This window comes from Xiphias gladius, chromosome 14, assembly GCF_016859285.1.
Source record: "Xiphias gladius isolate SHS-SW01 ecotype Sanya breed wild chromosome 14, ASM1685928v1, whole genome shotgun sequence".
Classification (NCBI taxonomy): domain Eukaryota; kingdom Metazoa; phylum Chordata; class Actinopteri; order Istiophoriformes; family Xiphiidae; genus Xiphias; species Xiphias gladius.
The window spans coordinates 16,535,369-16,555,137 of record NC_053413.1 but is presented as its reverse complement, the minus strand read 5'-3'; the positions used below and the strand labels follow the sequence as shown (position 1 = coordinate 16,555,137).

General features: G+C 40.6%; 1 protein-coding gene across 1 annotated transcript in view; it reads left to right on the top strand.

Annotated features, from left to right (window-relative positions):
- The first annotated feature begins 4,552 nt into the window (after positions 1-4,552).
- Positions 4,553-19,769, top strand: part of LOC120798961 — a 61,409-nt gene continuing 46,192 nt past the window's right edge. Inside the window, exons 1-3 of the mRNA XM_040143759.1 lie at positions 4,553-4,638; positions 5,730-5,892; positions 12,726-12,963. Coding sequence (XP_039999693.1) covers positions 4,601-4,638; positions 5,730-5,892; positions 12,726-12,963 — 439 coding nt within the window. The 5' untranslated portion in view covers positions 4,553-4,600. The remainder of the gene's footprint in view (positions 4,639-5,729; positions 5,893-12,725; positions 12,964-19,769) is intronic.

Sequence of the window (19,769 nt, the reverse complement as noted above, 5' to 3'; positions counted from 1 at the left end):
CCTGCCAGCCACACTGGGGAAGGAGAGCGGGGGAGACAGCGAATGAGAGAGGGTGACGTTTCAAGGGAGTGTTAAGTAGGGTTTCATACCTTTCTACGTGAGTGAGCAATTACAAGTGTTCAACCTGTGCAGTGTTTCTCTAGTGTACCACATGTCTGTTTGCTCTTGGCTGTGTTGATTTTCCTCACGTAAAACACTCAAACAACATTCATCTTTCTGACAGCAGGCTGAGATGATTTTGGTTCTCACTGAAATTTTTTTTGTCTAGTGAACATTCTGAACATTCATTTTTTGCTTACATTTATATGCTATCATTTTGCAACAGCAAATACGTTTTGAGAGAAATGCCCTAATTGCGTTTTTAAAAAAAAATCAACACAACATGGGGAAAAGATGTTAATGGACGTATGTATAAAGTTACAAAATGGCCACTGGCAACCTGTAATAATAATATATTTGTTGTTGGAATAGAACGTCAAATTAATTCACAATTAAAGAATTATTAAGGTTTTTTGGTTTATTTTTTGGTTATGTTTAAGCCCTCAAAGCTCTAAATACTGAAAAAGTGAATAGTGACGTAAAGAACAAGACAGGAGAAGTTTACCACATCCAAGACTAAAGACGCAAACCCAGGTCTCTGGTGTCGTAGAACTTTTTGCACGTCCTCCATGCATCCCGACCACCTCTGTACAAATTGTGTTATAGTAGTCACAGAAGTGAACAAACATTATTCGGCAAATCAAATGATTGTTGTATTAAGATAGACTTGAACAAGTAGATGGGATTTTAGTTTTAATCAATAATTTGAAAAATGACTGAAAAGAATGACCCCACCCCCACCACCCCATGACCTTATCATTTCGGTTGTTGCCTCGTGGTATCTTAATGGATAGAACAAGTGACCACCACTGGAGCCTGTGATGTTCCAAGTGTGCTACTTCTCCTTCTCTCTTTCTCTCTCTCTCTCTCTCTCTGTCTATCTGTCTCTCTCTCTTCCTTTCACTCGCTCTCTCGCCTGGCATTTTGTGTGAAGGCAGGAAGGAGAGGGATTCACCGGTGGCTCATTAAAAGCCATTAAGGAGCAGCACACAGACAGGATGCGGGTAGTGAATAGAGGAAAGCAGGGCAGGGCTGAGGACACTGTTACTCTCTCAACCACCCCACCTCTACTGCCTCCCCTCCCCTCCATCACACACACACACACACACACACACACACACACACACACACACACACACACACACACACACACACACACACACACACACACACACACACACACACACACACACACACACACACACACACACACAGTCACACACTGTTATCTTCTCCACACAGCACTTCCTATGGCCCCACACATATTCCAACTAGCCCCTGCTCTTAGCTCTGCCAACTCATGTCTCACACCCCTCTGACCTGAGTGTATGACGAACAGGTCCGCCGATAACATGTTTTTCACTCCGCTGCTCTCACTATCTCTTTGTCTGACACCTTATCTCTCATTCCCTCCCTTTGTTTGTACATCTCTTTGCCCTTTCTCACCTCAGACTCTCCGTCTCTTTTGATAGTTGCCATCTTTTTGGCACAATCCGTACAGTGATGGACCGGAAAAGCCTCTATAAAAGCTAACTCAAGCTCCAGTACACAGGTCAGCGTACTGTCTGGGGCCTGTGGGTCACGGAAGGATTAAAAAAAGAGGTCTGTTGAGTTGGGATCGTGGCCCTGTGGCGTCAAACAGAAACTCCACCTGAATGTGACCTGAGGCCTGAGAGGGTAGAGTCAGGCATTATCAGTAGTCCTCAGTGGGAGTGATGAATAAATCAAGAGGATTGTCCTCTTCAGTAATTCTCTTCAGTAATTTTCCACAGGCATAACCTTATTAAGACAGCTCTAGTGTTTTCAGTATTTGATAAGCAGCAACAAATAAGAATTAATGTACAATCCCAACCTTGATCTTTAAAGACCTGATAACCTCTTTTAATCTAATCTGCTTCTCACTTTACCCAGTGGAAACCTACATGAATACACAGTTACACTGAATTTTTTTTGTATATCTGCCAAAATGAGGGTGATGCAAAAAGTGATCCAGATTTACACAAGTGAGATGTGGAAACTTGAAACCTTCGCTGACAAGGGCACACCACAGAGAATGGCTCAATTTGCAGTGAGGTAGGAGACATCTCGTGTTCAGCAGTCAAAATTTGGAAACAGAAAATAGGAGGAATGAGTAAACGTGCTATTGAGACTTGTTAACTAGTTGAATTAACTTTTATGTGTGTGGAAAAAACAGCAGACACAAATTATTATTCAAAGCAGTGTATTTTAATATGTCATAAAACATGTATCGAGGGAATTGTTGCTTATTTAGTCACAAATACCAACGAATCATACAGAGAAATATTAAAACCAAGAATGTGGGTGCTTTTACAGTAAAAATATGGTCATATTGCCAGGGCAGGAATGTGGGTTTTGTCTAACCTTTCCCCACAATTTCCTGCTTGGTTTCAAGATGCACTCTTCATATTGTGTCTCACACATTATTATTTTGGTTTGGTGGAAATAGGAGGGCACACCTCTCCTGCATTTGTGCTGTATGCCCGTTTTGCTCTTCCTGCATGCATGTTCCCTCTCTGCAACAACACACTTACTAAGTACCTCCTGGACTCTCAGCTATTCTTCCACCTGGCCTTTACCCAGGAAAATGTCAATGTTACAGACAAATAAAATTTCAAGTTAATGTCAGTTTTTTTTAATTATTATTAATGTATGCGTGTTTTAAAACATAAATAGTGAGCTTGGGCTGAAACATGAGGTTCTGAAGGTGCTACACTGCAATCAAGGAATGTGTTTTTAATGTTTCCCCCACATGGACTAACCAGCATGTCACTTACATAATGAAACACTTTCTATTGTCTTCACCTCCCACGTCTTTCTTTGTCAACCACATTATTGCACTGGCTCACTGACATGCTGTACAACTCAACTCAGCTCGTCCAAATAATTAGAAACTCTGAGAACTCCAAGTCACGCCGAGCCACTTGACACCATTGACCCTGTTAGTATCTGGAAACTTCACTCTAACTCTGAGGTAAGAGTCACACTGTTACTGTTTAGACAAAGAAAAGCTTGCTGTGGTTAGTAGTGGAATGGCTCAGTTGTCCTTTGCCAAAAGACAAATATAAATATAGCAATGTCATTATCTGCGGCAGTTAACCAGGATCATTTCTCTCTCCTGCTTGCACGTGCTGCTTCCAGGTGTTACCATAGCGAGTAATCCTGTTTTCTCAACTACCCTGTTCTCGCTGACTGAAGTTCCACATTGGAGTTTACAGGGGTTAGGAAAATCAAATGGAGGGCACTCACTCTGTTTTGATAAGCCAAACTCTATGAGCCCCGATGGTTGTTTGGTGCGTATTGCCCCGGATGCAGAATGTAATCTTGTGAACTTTCTTCACACATACTTCAGGGCAAGTGTGTAAGATATAATATGCAATTCTGCCCAGCTGACCAATTTCAAAATAAATTCAGACCGTATGTGAAATTTTAATTCAAATCAGACCAGTAGTAACTGCATGTTTGGGGAAATAAAAAAAAGAAGAACACAATGGAAATTCTTGCTCCATTGCCTGCCTCAAAGGTCAGTGTACAGGCTTAGCTACACACCAGAGTCCCAAGAAATGGTAAAAGGATTCAGAGCTCAAGGATGCTTCAAGAGTTCAGACGCTTGCTATCACTGAAGACTGACCCTTGGTCTTTCAGTTAAAGGACTCTAACCACTCTGCTAACATACTATATCCAAAATAACTGTGGTATAAAGGAAACAAAGACTCAGCAAAACCACGGTCTCACATACAGGAAAATGCTGCAGAACATCACAGTAAAAAAAAAGGGGAAAATACTGCAAGTGATAAATCATTGATATCAGGTAGAATTCCCTGAATGAACTAGGGATTTAAGATCCTGTTCTGTAAACATGTGGACATGAGCTGCAGCAGTATACCAGTTGCAATGAAAATCTTGTGAATGGGATAACCATAACAGCATTTCAGCATGGAGAGACACTGAAGACACCACCCACCGAGCATTTCTCGCCACGGTTACCACACTCATCTCAATATGTGATACGTCTGTCTCCTTTCATTGTCTCATTTCCTGTTCTTAAAATAAGACACCATATTTCTTTTTATCCACTACTTATATGGCAACCGCTTACAACTGACTGGACATCAATACTCATTCCAAAGCTGTTTGTCAAATGACTAAATCAATACAATATGGTGCCTCATTGGTCTGTTTTCAATGTTTAGTGGTCTGGGAAATGTTGTCACAAGCTCTGACAACATTCCTAGCTACTACTGTATCAGCCCTCACTGGCACAAAAGCCTAAAGTTTTGCAAACTGTCCTTTATTGATGGGCAGTGAGGCCGGTTTCACTTAATATTGTGCCTCTTCATCTTCTGTACCGATGATGGCCTGACTGCACAAAATCCCCCTCCAGGGGAATACTTTAATCTGTTTGTGGTTTGCAGTTGGATGCAGGTGATGGAGCTCTGCTTGTAGCCTGGAAGACAGCTGTGTGAGCAGGAGTGGAGTACATATGAAGCCAACAAGCTGTCTTCAAAGCGGAAAAAACCAGTAAGGGAAGTGATCAGTTATTCAAGAGTAGTAAGGAACAAGAGATAATCTCCCATTGTTTACAATCTGAACAATGTACAAGACGATAGAAGCATGAGATAAGATGTCAAATCAAAATCATCTCAATGGGTGATGACTTTAAAAAGGTGTGAAGCTTGCATTATGAAAATTCTCATTAAAGAGAATAGATGGACGATCAAATGATTTAAACTTCCGCAAAGCAAACACATTTTTAGTGATAAAAATCTAGAAAGTTGATACTACAAATTAAACTACTAAATTAAGCAAAACAAACTGTAGATTGTCCGGAATGTGTTTTCTGATGTGTTTTCGGTCTGTTAATTTGGAAGGAAATCCATTTGCTAATTGATTGGCGCATATTTTGCAACAAAGCTGCTGATTGGTTTACTCATGGCTTGATTGCTATTTATGTTAGAGTTTCAACGACTTCCTGTTGGGCTATCAAATCCCTGCAAAGCAGGGGTTCACTCTCCAAACACTCAGAGATTTCATCAGAAACAAGACAATTTTACTGCTGCCCTCTAGAGAGTCAGTCAAATTATTTATCTCAAGTTAGTCTAGTTACTCAACATCATCATTTTCATGTTGCGATTTTCCAGGAGAGATTAATATTTTATATTATATTCAGTTCTACTCTTTATTATGAGATGATTAAGCTCAAAGTTCTTACAGGGTGGAAACATGCTGAACTTTCTATGTAAGAAAGCATGATACAACAGTTAAACCTCAAAACCTATGACTGTTTAATAAAAGTTTCTTAATATCTCTCTGTCATGTCAATGAAAAAAAATTGGCTTCAACATTTAATTTACTGGAAACCAGAAAAAAAAAAAAAAAAAAAACAAGAAAACCCCCCCAACAAAATCAAGACAGATAGTTAGATATATTTCAACATGATCCTGAGCATTACTCAGCACATTCTTCAGGTCCACCTTCAGAGACTGCAGCTCCTTACATGCTCCTCCACAGACAGACAGGTGGCAGCAGAGAGCCATGAGGCCACAGCAGCTGATGGCCCCGGGGTCCACTGCAACACAATTAAAATGTAGGTGTCTTTTATTCCATGCCAGCTCCATCTTAGTGTCACTTCTCAGGACGTCCAGATTTCAGAAGGTAGCAAAGCAACCGACACCAACGACAGCCGTCGTGACACGCAATGAAAAAGAAGTGCAGGCAAGAAAGGATGAGGACAGCAGGTTTGAGGGTGACGGGATGCAGGCCTGGGACAACACGGTGAGTATTTAGACTATGTTTTATATCACTTGTACCGTGCAAAATTCTCCTATACTTATTGTGTAAAAGGAATACAAGTGAGGCATGAATCTGTGTGACATTATACATGAAAAAACTAAAAGACAAAAAACTACGCAATATTGGAGCTGAAGGGCAAAGGGAAGAATGATAAAAAAATACAGATTTTCCATACATTTCTGTAGACTTGCTTGTTGAACAAAGTACCTATAAACCATCCCCATCACGATTTTTTTTTTCGCACTCTGTATCTCTCCAACACTCGGGGATGTTTTGTCAGGATTCTTGGTGTGGTGTCAGCATTTTGGCACAGGGAACTGATTTAAAGGGGCATGGCGTGCATGTCATGCCCCCACGCCTGACTGTTCCAGTCTGCCCTCAGAGTGTGTGCAAACAAATAAAGCAAAGGGGCCTTTTTAATTAGCTCCAGGGCAGAGATTGACAGCTTCTAGTGGTAGAGATAGCACAGTAACCAGCTATTACTCTAAATATTTGGTGCGTTGCACAGTTGAGACCATAAGCGTGGGATCTCTGGAGGCACATTAGTGGGTGGAAAACTGAAAACAAGTCTAAATGTACTTCTTGTTAATGTCACTTCCAGTAAGATTATCAGGAGTCTGACAGAATCTATATAGCAAATATTACTTATTTTTAAAAACTCAGCTGTGATTTATCTTTATCCACAGCTTGCAGAGGATTTGTTCAGTGGCACTTTGTAGACAAGACGACAATTTATAATAAGAAAATAAGAAAAGTTGGACAGTAATGTTTTGTTAAGGTCATAATTTTTCCCATTTCCCATAATGAGCAAGATCCGGTGTTTTAGAAAGCTTTATTGTATTTGCACTGCTCACCCGCGCTATGACACCTCGAAACAATGTTGATGATGACCTGAAGGTTGTAAAGGTCAGTCTAAATCACTGCGCTACCACTGGAGAGGGACAGAGCCCATCAGGGACCTCACTGCGTGACCGAGCTGTAAATCTAAATTTAAGATATGAGAAAGTAATATACATTAAAGATAAATATTTTCCATGCTCTGAAAGAACTGTCATAAATTTGGATTTTGAATTTTTAGTTCGATCGCCACTCATCGTACTAATACCCTGTAGAAATTGTTGATGACATGATTTCAGCCCTCAACCTTAATTTAATCATTGGAAATCAAACAGCCAAACGGATTAAATAGTAAATAATGATTGTTAACAACGGTCAAACAATATGGCATCACAACAACATACAACTTACTCAGTGCTTGATAATGAATGCATCATTTAGACTGATATCAGGACAGGAATCACAGTCTGGTATTGTCATTTAACTGCTGGACAAATGTTTGCTGTTGATCTCAAATTCAGAATTGCTTGTCACTGAATCAGGGTAACCCCTCAGTAACGCATATCTTCATTGGTCCTTAGAAGTTTTGTTACAGTGACGGCTTTGGCATGGCATCAAAGGCGAGCTGGGGCAGATGAAGAATAGAAATTCCGTGACATGTGTTAGATATCACATTTCAGTTCTGTGGAAATCCTGCAAACCTCGCTGTGATCTACACATTACTGGTCCTCGTTAATATACCATTGTTTTTTCATCAGTAAGAGTTTTTGTTTTTTTTAATCCAAAGGTCTCCTTGTGTAACTGCATTTGTTATGAGAAAGTTACAGTGCCATCATCCACAGTCTACTGATATTAGCTTGTGTTATGCTGCCACTGGACAAGCAACAACATGTCGCCTCCTGATCTTTCCCCGTGCTGAATAATTGGCATCTTTTATTGACAGTGTCTCACTCTAAGACTCAGTTCACATTTTTTTTTTTTTGGACTGATGATGCACCACAGTGGCAGTACAGTGCATCTAATTGATGAACCCGCTTTTAATCTATCAGTCAATAGCATGGCTGCTCTCCGCGTACCCTGATCATGACCCCGGATTGTTGTGTTCACGGCCATGAAAGTCACCGTTTTGCTGTGCGACTGTGCGAGGGAATATCCGACGCCGACGGGGCTCGTGTTTCTTTAACGCCGACTAGATGACGGGGCTCGGACCTGCAGCTTCCTCTGCCCCTAAAATGTCATTAAACGGGGGATTCCTCCTCCCCCGCACCGGCATTTGACAACTCCGTTGAACTTTTCTCTTTTCATTATGTGCTCTTTCGTGATGCACCGTAAATATCTACTGAATTAAACCTCATATTTAACGTTGTTTCCGGTTACATTATCAGCTGTATTTTCTTATAATATAGAACCTAAGAAATCACAAATATATACTGTTCATAAATAGTATAACATTATTTCAGTGCTACTGTGCAATAAATTGAAACACTGCAAGTTATGATCATGTGATTATGTTTTGTAAAATTAAAATTACTAATTGATGGTTAAAGGCAACAAACTGAAAACAACGGAATTACGAACAATGTTGTCTCGTTTGCACTCCCAGCATGCACTGCAACTATGACCCCCCCCCCCACGGAAACCTTTTATAATTTTTAGGCTGAAGTCTGTGAAGGGAAATAACGAAAATGATAATAACCTTGACGTAAATGGAAGTTGGTTTACTGAGCAAGAACAATTAAAACGAATTTCCCTCTGTCTGATGCGACTTCAGCCAAAAACTCAGTTCCACTATAAACAAACACAGATTTCATCGAAATGTCACGAGTTTTGATTTTTTCTTTATCCATTTCACTGACTGAGGTATTTTATCGTAACCTCCGATACGCCAGATCCGGCAAAGGTGTAGTTTCAAGAACTGATTTGATTTGATTTTCAAGTTGAAGTGCCCATTTTACTGTTTTGGATTGGACGTGTTTAGCGGGGATCTCTCCCCACAAAGCTCAGACCTGAATGCTGAAGAATGTGGATGTGGATATTGTCCACCTCTTCACGTCCATCCTGTCGGGATTTTATTCGATCTCCAGTCGATCCTTCCCGCCTCTCTCGTCACTTATGTCCAGCCCAAAGCATCAAGGTGAGCGTGTTCCACCTGGCCTCTGGAGCAAGGGTCGATTTGAAAAAACAAACAAACAAACAAACAAACAAACAAACAAACAAACAAAAAAACTCTCAATTTAAGTTATCTTCGGCTTGTTACTGTATGGGTGGGAAAAAAATGTCACAGCAGATTGCACCGTGCATAAAAATGTAATGCGGTAAATCGAGGTTCAGGCGATTTAGATCATAAAGTAAACTGTTAACCATAAAAACAGCTGTATAAACTCAGCAAAAAGTTAACCAGCTGTTATTTCACCAATCAGTATAAATTAATCACAACCAAGGAAATCACTGAGAGGTTTTAGACATTAATTGCACACGTCAGTAGGTAATTTTTAAACGGAAATAAATAACATTTTGCCAATGTGAAATTCCGCTGTGCCACCCATTAATCCGCAATCTGTCACACAGATAAACCGAGGTGAGGTAATACTTTGCTGGATAATAAATTTTCACGATTTGGCTTTCCTTGTAAAATGAGAAAATCTGCTTTTTGAAGCTGTTTGATGCACCGATTGAAATATTTATCTAGAAAGATATTTGAATTGCTGCGCCATCACATCACATCGAAATATTCTAGATGTCTGTGCATCAATTCAATCAGATTTCCATAAAACCGAAACTAATTCATTTATTTCATTTTTTCTTAAATGGTTGATTTCTCAATAAAATGTTGAAGGTTTGAACAGTACGTGTCCTGCCTTAAAATGATAACTTTATAATGGCAGGGACAATGTGACTGAAGAAGCTAATAAATTGTTTGTTTTATTTCTGGAATGTGTATTAGCAATCGGTTTGTTATATAAAAGATAAAAAATAAACATCTGGTATCTATACAGTATTAAGAGGCTGATAAACAAGATGAGAGAAAACATTTTCTACCAAGAAACCCTAAAGTTTCAAAACAGTTAAAAGTTTCAGAAATACTACATCTCTCAGCCAGTGCAAGTATGTGACACTGCTGCTTTCAGCGAGTTTATTTAGTCTGCAGTTCATCCTCAAAGTTTTCCTTACTTGTTCTGCAATGCATGGCCGAGAAAGTAAAACACACCAGGGCCAGAGGAAAAGAAAAAAAAAAAAAAAAACTCAATTAATTCTTTTGCACAGTTTTGCTTAGTGTCACTTGATTCACATGGCACCTCACAAAATAAAGAAGCACTATGAATATTTTACACAGCTAATCACACACACTTTTTATTCAGTGGTGAATTACATGATATACACATAACAAACGTTATAGAACACGATGAGAAATTTTTAAAAACTGAGTAAGAGTTAAGTTAGACAATAATGACCTAGTAAAACTGAAATTAAATTTATAAATGTTTATGCTATTTATGCTATATATAAAAAATGAGTTGATGATTCATCTTATGCTGGAGCATGATATGTTTCAATGTGTTTAAACTGCCCTATATATATATATAATGTTCTGACAATGTCTTCTGATAAAAGAAATATTATCTATATGTGATGTGCAAATATCTTATTTCCAAAAATGTCTCTTTTTCAGTGGAAAATAGGATGTAAATAAAGATGCTGACATTGTCCTTCCATGTGCTTGTTTGTGCATTTGTGTGTTTGTGCACGATTCCATGCATGTCAGAAAGAATTAGAGATGTAGAGTGAGAGGTCGGAGTGGGAGTGTCGGCACTGTTGAATTTATGAGTGTGTAATGAAGCATCTCTGACGCAGATCAGACTAAACAGACACTGCGTTCACTCACGCGCACACACACACGCACGCACCTCTTCAGGTTTTCTCCTGTTCCGGGCCTTTAGAAGATGTCATGTGACTGTCCAAAGGAAAAAGAATACAAAGGCAAACTGACTGATAAAAAGGTAAATCCAGTGGTAAACTATAGTTGTACCTGTTGCCCACTTATACTTACGTTTGGGTATTGGCTGCATACTTTTATACATGTTCTCATTTGATTTGAACCAGGCTTACAAATGATTTGCAACAGGTTCGGATAAGGAACAATTCCTCAAAAAAGACCTTTAATTGGCAAAAAAAAAATGGAAGAAACCTCAACAGAAGAGGCATCCCTCTTCCAAGATGGACAAAACTCCAAAAGATGTCATGTGTATGAAGTAGAACTACATTAAACAGAATTACAATTAGGTAAATGGAGTGTAAACATATATGAAAAATATCAAATGTGTTGCCAGCTACAGCCAATACTTTGGATTAGAGCACTAATAGAATTGTATTGTATATCAGTAATAACAATAACTACTACTTAGGACCTGTAGCCAATAAACCTATGGCTTTATTATTTATGAGATGACAAAGCTGCATAACTGCAGAGGCTTTGAGGATCTCCTCACCAACTTGAGGCACAGAGGATTTCTATGAACAATCATAACAATGTAACAATTCAGGTTTCCTCGCTGGTTTCAACTGTCATGTTTCTTCTCACGCTTCAGAAATGTTGCTCTTTTTGCTCCGTTTCATCCCTGCCCTGTTCCGTAAGACCAACCTTAGTATTGTCAGGAGTCAGGTGACTTTGGGGGCTTAGTGATATGGGAGATTGGGCTCGGATGAGGTTCCTCACTCCCCCCCCCGCTCTCCAGCTCTGTTTTGACTAGCATGCCAGCTCTCTGACTACCAGTGAAGCGCCGACACCCCTGGAGTGGATTCTGATCATACCAAGGAAGAGATGCCTTTGAAAGGACAGATGTTCCTGGGTTTAACCTGCCTCCTACCCAAACCACTACCCTCCTTCCATTGTATATTTGTTCTTGCTCTATAAATAACTGGCCGGTAACTCAGAGAAAAATGTAACTGATGTGCAGCTGACCTCCATCGCCTCTCGTCTCTGAGGGTGAAAGGGGCTTTGAAAACGCTGGAGGAAAGTTGGTTGATACAGTCACGGTAAATGGATTTGGGCTAGGGGACACAGTGAACACACCCTTTTTTGTCCACATAAGGACTAGTCTAGATGTCTGGACTGGCTCAGCTGTCTTATGTAACAGCAGCGTGTAGTCCTGGCAGATGAGGCGTGATGGGCTCGAGCCAGTGCAGCCACATTATCCAAAAATATACTGGCCATATTCACAGGGGAATATACACTTATTTGGTGTTCTTCTTAAAATTCACAAATGATGCTTGCTTGAGAATTTCAAAGTAGGTGGTGGAGGAGAAATTATACACAGTAGGCTCAGTTTTTCACCCACCAGCTTCTTAGAAAAATCACGTAGGTGCAAGAACTTTTCATATTTCACTAGATTACATTTTTAAAACTGTTATTTTCAACACTGGTGGGACTGCAGAGTGTTTCCCTGCTTCTGCGGCTGGAGGGATGAATGGGTGATTGTTCGAGGGCCTTGTGACGACTCTCCTGGGGCCCATCAATTCACAGAGGCTCCTGGAACATCAGGTCATGGGTAACCAGGCTCTGAGGCTGCAGCCTGGCTTCACTGTGCTGATTTTGCCCCAGTTAGAGCTCAGGACCTCCAGGGCTCACAGCTGGGTCCCTTAAAAAAGTCCAGCTGAATGGTTTTAGAAACACTGCATCTCCTCTTACCGTGCACTCTCTCCCTACTTGCTCTCCATCGAGCACAGCACAGATATCAGATACTGTGTTTTTTGCCTGATATGTTCATCTTTGCTTGCCAAAGCCCCTGGAAACCATATTAAAGTCTGCATTCCATATTTTTAACCGAAGGGCCTCTTTAGTTGAAGAATTTGTCCAAAATTTCCATTATCCCCTCTCTCCTTCTCTTTCCTCTTCTCCCTTTTTCTCCATAGCTCTATGTTTCCCTGTCTCTTCCCCACATGCTCACACACGTCTTAATTTTCTCTTTTCCCCCCTCCAGCACTGCTATCGTGTTGTATCAGTTACAGCTGACCACCAGTCAGGTGGGTCTGCGGGACATTTTAGATCACGGAGGGGCAGCCAGCTCACTCAGCGCCTCCAGCCTGCTCCTAGACTCCAGTCCCAGGCCCAGCAGAGGCCTTGTCCCAGGCAGGGCAGAGAGACACCTGGCCAAACCACAGAAACACTTCCAGCTGCAGACTGCCTGATGCTCACCACGGAGAGAATTCAGGCCAAAGGTGGAGGAGCTCACCAAGAACTACAGCATTGCCAGAGACATTTCTCTGGGTTTTTACTCCTTTTCATGTTTATTGAAGTCACAGTACCAAGCATCTGTTCATAGAGGTAGAGGTCGTTTAGAGCAAATTTTTACCCTGTTAAAATGTTTACACTGTGTCACAATAAAAGCCTCCTTCCCCCAGAAAATGGAAAACAAAGCAAGGCAACATTTTTAAACTGCGCTTCTCAAAGTGAAAGTGGGATAACACAAGGGGTGAAAAATGATAGAGAAAACAACAGCTCCCTTTTCTCTCTGACCAGTTGACATGAAAGAACACATTATGTCTGAGATTAGAGGCAATTACTCTGGGAGTGTGCTTTAAGACCTTTGTTTGCCAACATGACAGGAGGGAGCAGGGCTGTAATTTGATGAGGGGGCAGTGTGAGTGAGAAACTCTGCATGGCGAGCTCCCAGTGGGGAGAGGCAAAGGGAAGCCTTTGTCTGTAGTGTGGACAGGGCAGTTGGCAGAAAAGTGAACGTTTGGAGGAAGATTATATCAACTGGGCATCATTAATTAGCAGAGGTGTCTATATCCTCGTCGTCAGATTTATTGTGTAGCTATCGTTTATGGCTGAAAAGTGGGTTTAAAGAGACTTTACAGCCTCAAAGGAAATTACTTTCATCTATGCCTTTTGTCCCAGATGACAGTTCAAAAGCTGTTACCTATTGTTTCAGCATTTATATTAATTCAAATGCCACAATTGTGTTAGTTCATTCAAATGTCACAAATACTGTAAACATATGATTCAGCCTGAGGCTGCGGTCAAAGTAAAGCACCGCACCACATCTTCAAGACGTGACATCTCCTCTATTCCTGCCGGGCGCATTGTTTGAACATGCTGCGAGTTTTCAGGACAGGAAACGAGCAGCTTGTTCCAGACCGACCGGCAGAATGGAACACGTCTTTATTTGAGGGAAGTCATTCCGTTGATATATAAAACACCAAAGCAAAGTTTCCTTCCCCCTCACTTTCCCGGTGCTATCCCCTTCAAAAGGACACGATCCTTTATACTGGGCTCACATGCACACACGGGACCCAGAAGAAAAACAAACAGAGGCCATTTAAATATCAACCAACCTGCCTTCTGTTTGAATGGAAGGGGCTACTGCACAGCTTGGCCCAGGCTCGTCCAGCATGCTGGAGTTACGTGCTCAACCCCCTGAACCACGGATGGGGACCAAACTGGGGTAAACTGTGAGAACAAACATACTGTATGTGGTTGATTATGCCAGAAACAGAAAACCACATGCAAATGTTGAAACTGTCAAGTACCAAAAGCTGTCATCAAATGCTTTGTCAGATTTGTGTTTTTGTTTTTGAATTTTCCTTTTTGAATCAGTATTTCCCGATTTCAATTTCAATTTTAGACTGTTTTATCATGGCAAAGTCCTTGTATGGCTGCTAGAATAGAAAAAAAAGGGTTTTGTAGAAAGACATCTTTATATTCCTTGATATAAGGCATCCAAAAACTATAGTTCAAGGTAGTATTTTCTGTAATTCTCTTCTTAAACAGTACTCAATGTACAGGGGAACTGAATTGCAGTGCAATAAAAATAGAAAACAAGTACTGTTAAGTAGTGCTGGTTGAATAAAGCGCAACAAATGATAGGTGATGTCACACATTTAAGGAATGTATATTGTTTTCATTAAAAACAATAAAACATATTTGTATAATGAACAAATATGTACATTAAAAAAAAAAAAAACATGCAGCAATAAAACAAGAATACATGAAAATAGAAGCAGACATGATGCCATTAGCAGCCGTTGTTTTGGTATCAGTACCAAAACTCAGGTTGTGTATTAGCGTGAAAAATTATGGGTATCAAACACTTTTTAAACAATACCCAGTCCTACTTTTCACCTTTTGCTGTGTTGTTCTCTTAAGCCGAATTTTCCCAAAAGGGTGTGTGAAAGGAGGAAGAGGACCACCTATTAAAGTGAAATCGTAGGAGTGATGGATGGGAGTGTGTTGAGGGGGAGCGGAGCAGCAGACACCCCAGGGGAGGGGGATGATGAACAAGTGGGTGGGTGGGGGTGGGAGAGTTCACTAAATCCCCACTCACACCCCTCGCTATGGGTGGAGGGGATGGAAACCTCCCATACTGTCTGACATACAAATTTGATTGACTTTGTCCTCAGAAGTAATTTAAACTTTTGCCTGTTTTTCCACAAATCTTTTACTTTCACCCACAGGTTTGAAATAAGTAAAAATTCCTTAAACTTCACTTCTGACTGTTGCAGTGTGTGTGTCAGTAGCTATAGATGAAAGCAAGCATTACTTCAAGAGATGTAGTGCTGAGTGGATTACTCAACACTCACCTTACCCATTTTAAAGCTACTCTGTGGAACACGTAGCCTTTCCAGTTACGTTGTAATACTACATGTCAAGCTACCTCATATTACTCAAAAACTTGAAACATCCTGAGCTCTCAGTGACTATGGTTACATACTGGCTTATAGCTTTGACAATATCCTTTTTTGGTTAAGCTGTTCTGGTATTGTGTCTGCCCAGTGAAAAAAGCCCTGTTTTCAGTTTTGTGATTATGCATTTTTAGATACTCAAGTCAGCTTTAAAATGGCTTATGTAGCTTAAGAAGTGGGGTATTTTTTCTCAATCCATAAAGAAACACTTAATCCTACAGTTTTACCCAAAAATTCAAAATCACCAAGTTTGGAGATACGTGGTTTTCACTTTACAGTTACAATATGCATTTAAATATACTGTGAGTCAATAAATAGACTTTCTAAACACTCTGAATTCAAAAAATACATGTAAGCGGTTATAATCGGGTATGATGATGATGCTTGCATCTGAAATACCAAAGTAAATCTACCTTGCACAGACCAGTGTTGATAAAATAATCCAACTAATTTAATGATACACTTAAACTGCACAAATGATGGAAATCTGACAATCACATTCCAAGCAGGGATGGCAAAGAAGGATATGTGAATAAACAAACACATCAATACCCAATTCACCTGACTAATTAATGGTAAAATGTTGAAGCCACTTTGTTCATTTCTATGAGAAAATTCTAATCTTGTAGTCACATTTTAGGACAAGACATTCATAAAGAGTCAAATGGAGAGGCTTCAGCACTTGTGGTTTAATGCCTGGTGTGTAGAGGAATTACTGCTGTAGTAGTTTGCCTTTAACTGTCAGGAAATGACCCATAATCTGCAAGCGTTTGACTGCTGCAGCATTCCTGTGAAATGACACAGGTTGAGGTAGATTAGGGGTTGGGTAATTAGCTCATTAGTCAACATAAACACATGGGAGGGCTCCCCCGTTTTTACACACCCCCCCCCTCACTGCCCACAGCTGGTAGGCTCTCACAAACATATGCACGCATACCTGCACGAATGCATATACAGACACATACACTGCACCCAGACCACTTCATCATTAATCCAAGTCCTTTCTTCTGGACTTTTTTTTTTTGTGCTATTTTCCATACTTTTTTTCAGTATGGTTCTGCTTTGCCCCAGACAAGCCACTCTTTCATATTGTAGCCCTGGGGGCTGAGGGCCAGCCACTTTTCACCAGCACCTTAGAGCTTATCAGAGCACTTTATCAGCCTGAGGGAAAGAGATGAGGGTTAAAGCTCTTCACTTTTGCTCTGCAGCTCAGAAAACCAGCAGGCTGTCAGCAAACAAGTATTTGTAAGCTTGGGCTCAGAAACGTGTGCCTTGTGACAAAGAGAAAAGCTTCAGGGGTCATGCGTTTCACTGTGTGTGTGTGTGTGTGTGTGTGTGTGTGTGTGTGTGTGCATGAAAAACACAGGAAATCCTCTGTGCAGCGAGGTAAGCTGGTCCCCACACAGCCTCCCTTGTTGCTCAGAGGGACAGATGCTGAACACTGGAACCTGGACAGCCCTTCACACCTCCTAAATGCAGCAGGAGGCCTCAGCTTTCTCCTCCACTTAATTTCTGGACCCTCTGTTCGCCCTCTCCTCAGCACCACCCTGAAGATCAACATAATGCTTTCTTTCATCAACCTTCACAAACCATATGAAATATTCTGCAAACTTTATCAAGGAGGTGTTGAAAATGGAAACATTCCTGAGTTTCTATTCCGCCACATTGATAAAAACCTTCAGAGAGAATCTCGCATTTGAGTTTCAACACTTTGGAGGACTGTTTTAGCACCTTGAATTTCAGTCACAGGCAACGTTTCATTTCAGAACAGGACTGTGTGTGTTTGCCTCAATGCCATGGGAAACAGAAGGCCTGTTTGATGGTGTTCAGTTACTGATATGAATGACCATTTGTATGGCTTTTCACTGTACAGAGTTTGTAGCGAGCCAAGTCACTTGAGAAGCCGTGTATCTTGCTCATGTGGTACTTGACGGGGAAAAGGATGACTGAAGTGAGAGAGAAAGTGCTGTACAAGAGATCAATCAGTTGTAGTTTGCTACTGAGTCAAACTGGCATATTGGAGTTTAGATACAATCATTTAATCGGGACACGACATGGCTGATAGATCCATCCATCATTGCCCAAGGAGACAGTACTCACAGCGATGGATCACGCATCATTTTCCGGTTAATTTGAAGAGGAAAAACACACTGGGCCCTTCCCTCAGTTCAGCCACGTTCTTTTCAGTGCAGTTCTTAAAAGTTAGACTGTTTCATTTTTTGATGGGTTTAACTTTATATGTGTGTGTGTGTTTGTGTGTGTGTGTGGGTGTGTGTGTATGTGTGTGCGCACTTGACAGATTGTGCAACAGAAAATTTTGCTCCAGGTGCAATGAAGCCTCGTTGGTTTCCAAAAATCCCAGTCAAGGGTGGAGAGTTAACGTGCAGAGGCACAGTTCTTTCCTTGCGTTGGCTGAGTATCATTACCCAAGAGTGGAAAAGCAAATGCAAAATGTCTGTCACAATGCTGATGATACATCGTACATTCCCTTTATGGTTTTATTAGTGCATGTTTGAGTTTTATTGACAGCCCTCTGGAGTCCGTCTATTCATCGGTGAAAACACTGAGCATTATTTGCTGTATCATAACTTTATTCATATATCTTGTAGAAAGCCGAGAAAACAAGCGCTGATGCGGGAGTTTCATACAATATCTCATTTATGTCCTTAGACCATAAGAAATTTTTTGAAAGATTTTTTTAAAACTGTGAAATATCAATATTTTCAGTGATATACAGTCATATTACATACACTTTCACTAAAGAGACACAAAATCATTATAATTTTACATGTAAATAGACTGAATTATACTTTTATTTGTTAAATTGTTCAGCTGTAATTGTGTATATAAATTGTGAACCTTGAACAGTGTTATAGTATTTTGAGTGATTATCAATCAAGTGCTGTAAATTTTTATGAGTACCTCTGTCATTTTTCTTCTATTTTTGGGTTCCTGGCAGCTTTATACTCAACCGACAAAATGGTTAGTCAGACCAGCTAAAAAAAAAAAAAATAAACAGGAAACTGTGACAAAAAGGAAGGTATAAAAAAATTGACAACAATCAACCTGGACTCAGAGGATTAATGCAGTACTCTGTGGTAAAGACATACAATTCTCTCTGGAAATTAGTTTTAATTTAAGGGACATTCAAGTGTGAGGAGAACTACTTGTAATGAATTAAATACAAACATAATGTCAGATGGCAAATGATCCCGATGTGCCAGCTGTTCCTTCTCATTTCCATTTCATCAACACTGATATTAATAGCAAGAGTAAGAACAACAAACTGGCTGTGAGGGACGCTACCATTGACGGTGATTGGTGATAGAAAGTGCCACACCTTGATCCTTGGCAGAGGGCCACAGCCTTATCAGGCTTGATGAATTACACTGACACCCAAGCTATCTTAATGACTCTGTCTATCTACCCATCTCCCCTCTCCTTCCTCTCCCTTTTCCCAGCACTTGGCCTTGCTCCTGCATCCTCCCACTGTTCAAATATCCAGAGCTGATTTCTGCCTGTACGTGTGTGTGTGTGTGTGTGTGTGTGTGTGTGTGTGTGTGTGTGTGTGTGTGTGTGGGTATGTTGTAATAGATGGGAGTGGGTTATTACTGAGCCGCCCTACAATTTGCAGTGAAGTGTGACTTAAAAGCCTATAAAGTTAAATTTTATTGACAGCCAGTGTCAGCAGCGGTTGATGACTCACGACAAACGAGGGGGAAAACATAGGCTCATGTCTTGTCTGTGAAACAAATATGATACAAATAAAAACACACCTGCCATAACTTGAAGCCCACCATGATGGGAACGGTCACATTTAACACTGTGGTCTAGTTTAAGAAAATTAATTAGCTTTAGTGCTTTTTTCCTTGATGACTGAATTTGGCACTCCTGTGGTTTGTTACTGTGTTTGACGTGTGCTGAAATGAGGTGTGTTGTCTCAACAGAAGGTTAAATAGACGCTGCAGAGTGAGTGAGTATCTTGCAGTCTGACCTGATCCTTGATGGTGAGCAGTTGGCATCCTGGAGTCTCATTTCCTAGTTTTTAAGAGGGCATCCTTCCTTCTTCGACTCCAACTTCCTCTGCTCTAACACCCAATGTGCAAAGCACTGCTTCACAGGTTCTCTCAGTGTATATTAGAAGGTGCTTCGTGTGGCCCTTGGACTTCAGCTTTAATGTGTTAAGGACAAATGGCTTCTAACTGCAGCCGTTCTCGCCACCTGTCTTGAGAGGCGGCACTGTGAGGAATCGGGCTGAGAGCTGTCATTGACCATGGCTTTAAAAGACAAATGTAGGCATCAGTTACTGAAAACTTGTATCCTTGGGATGGTTTGTTGAT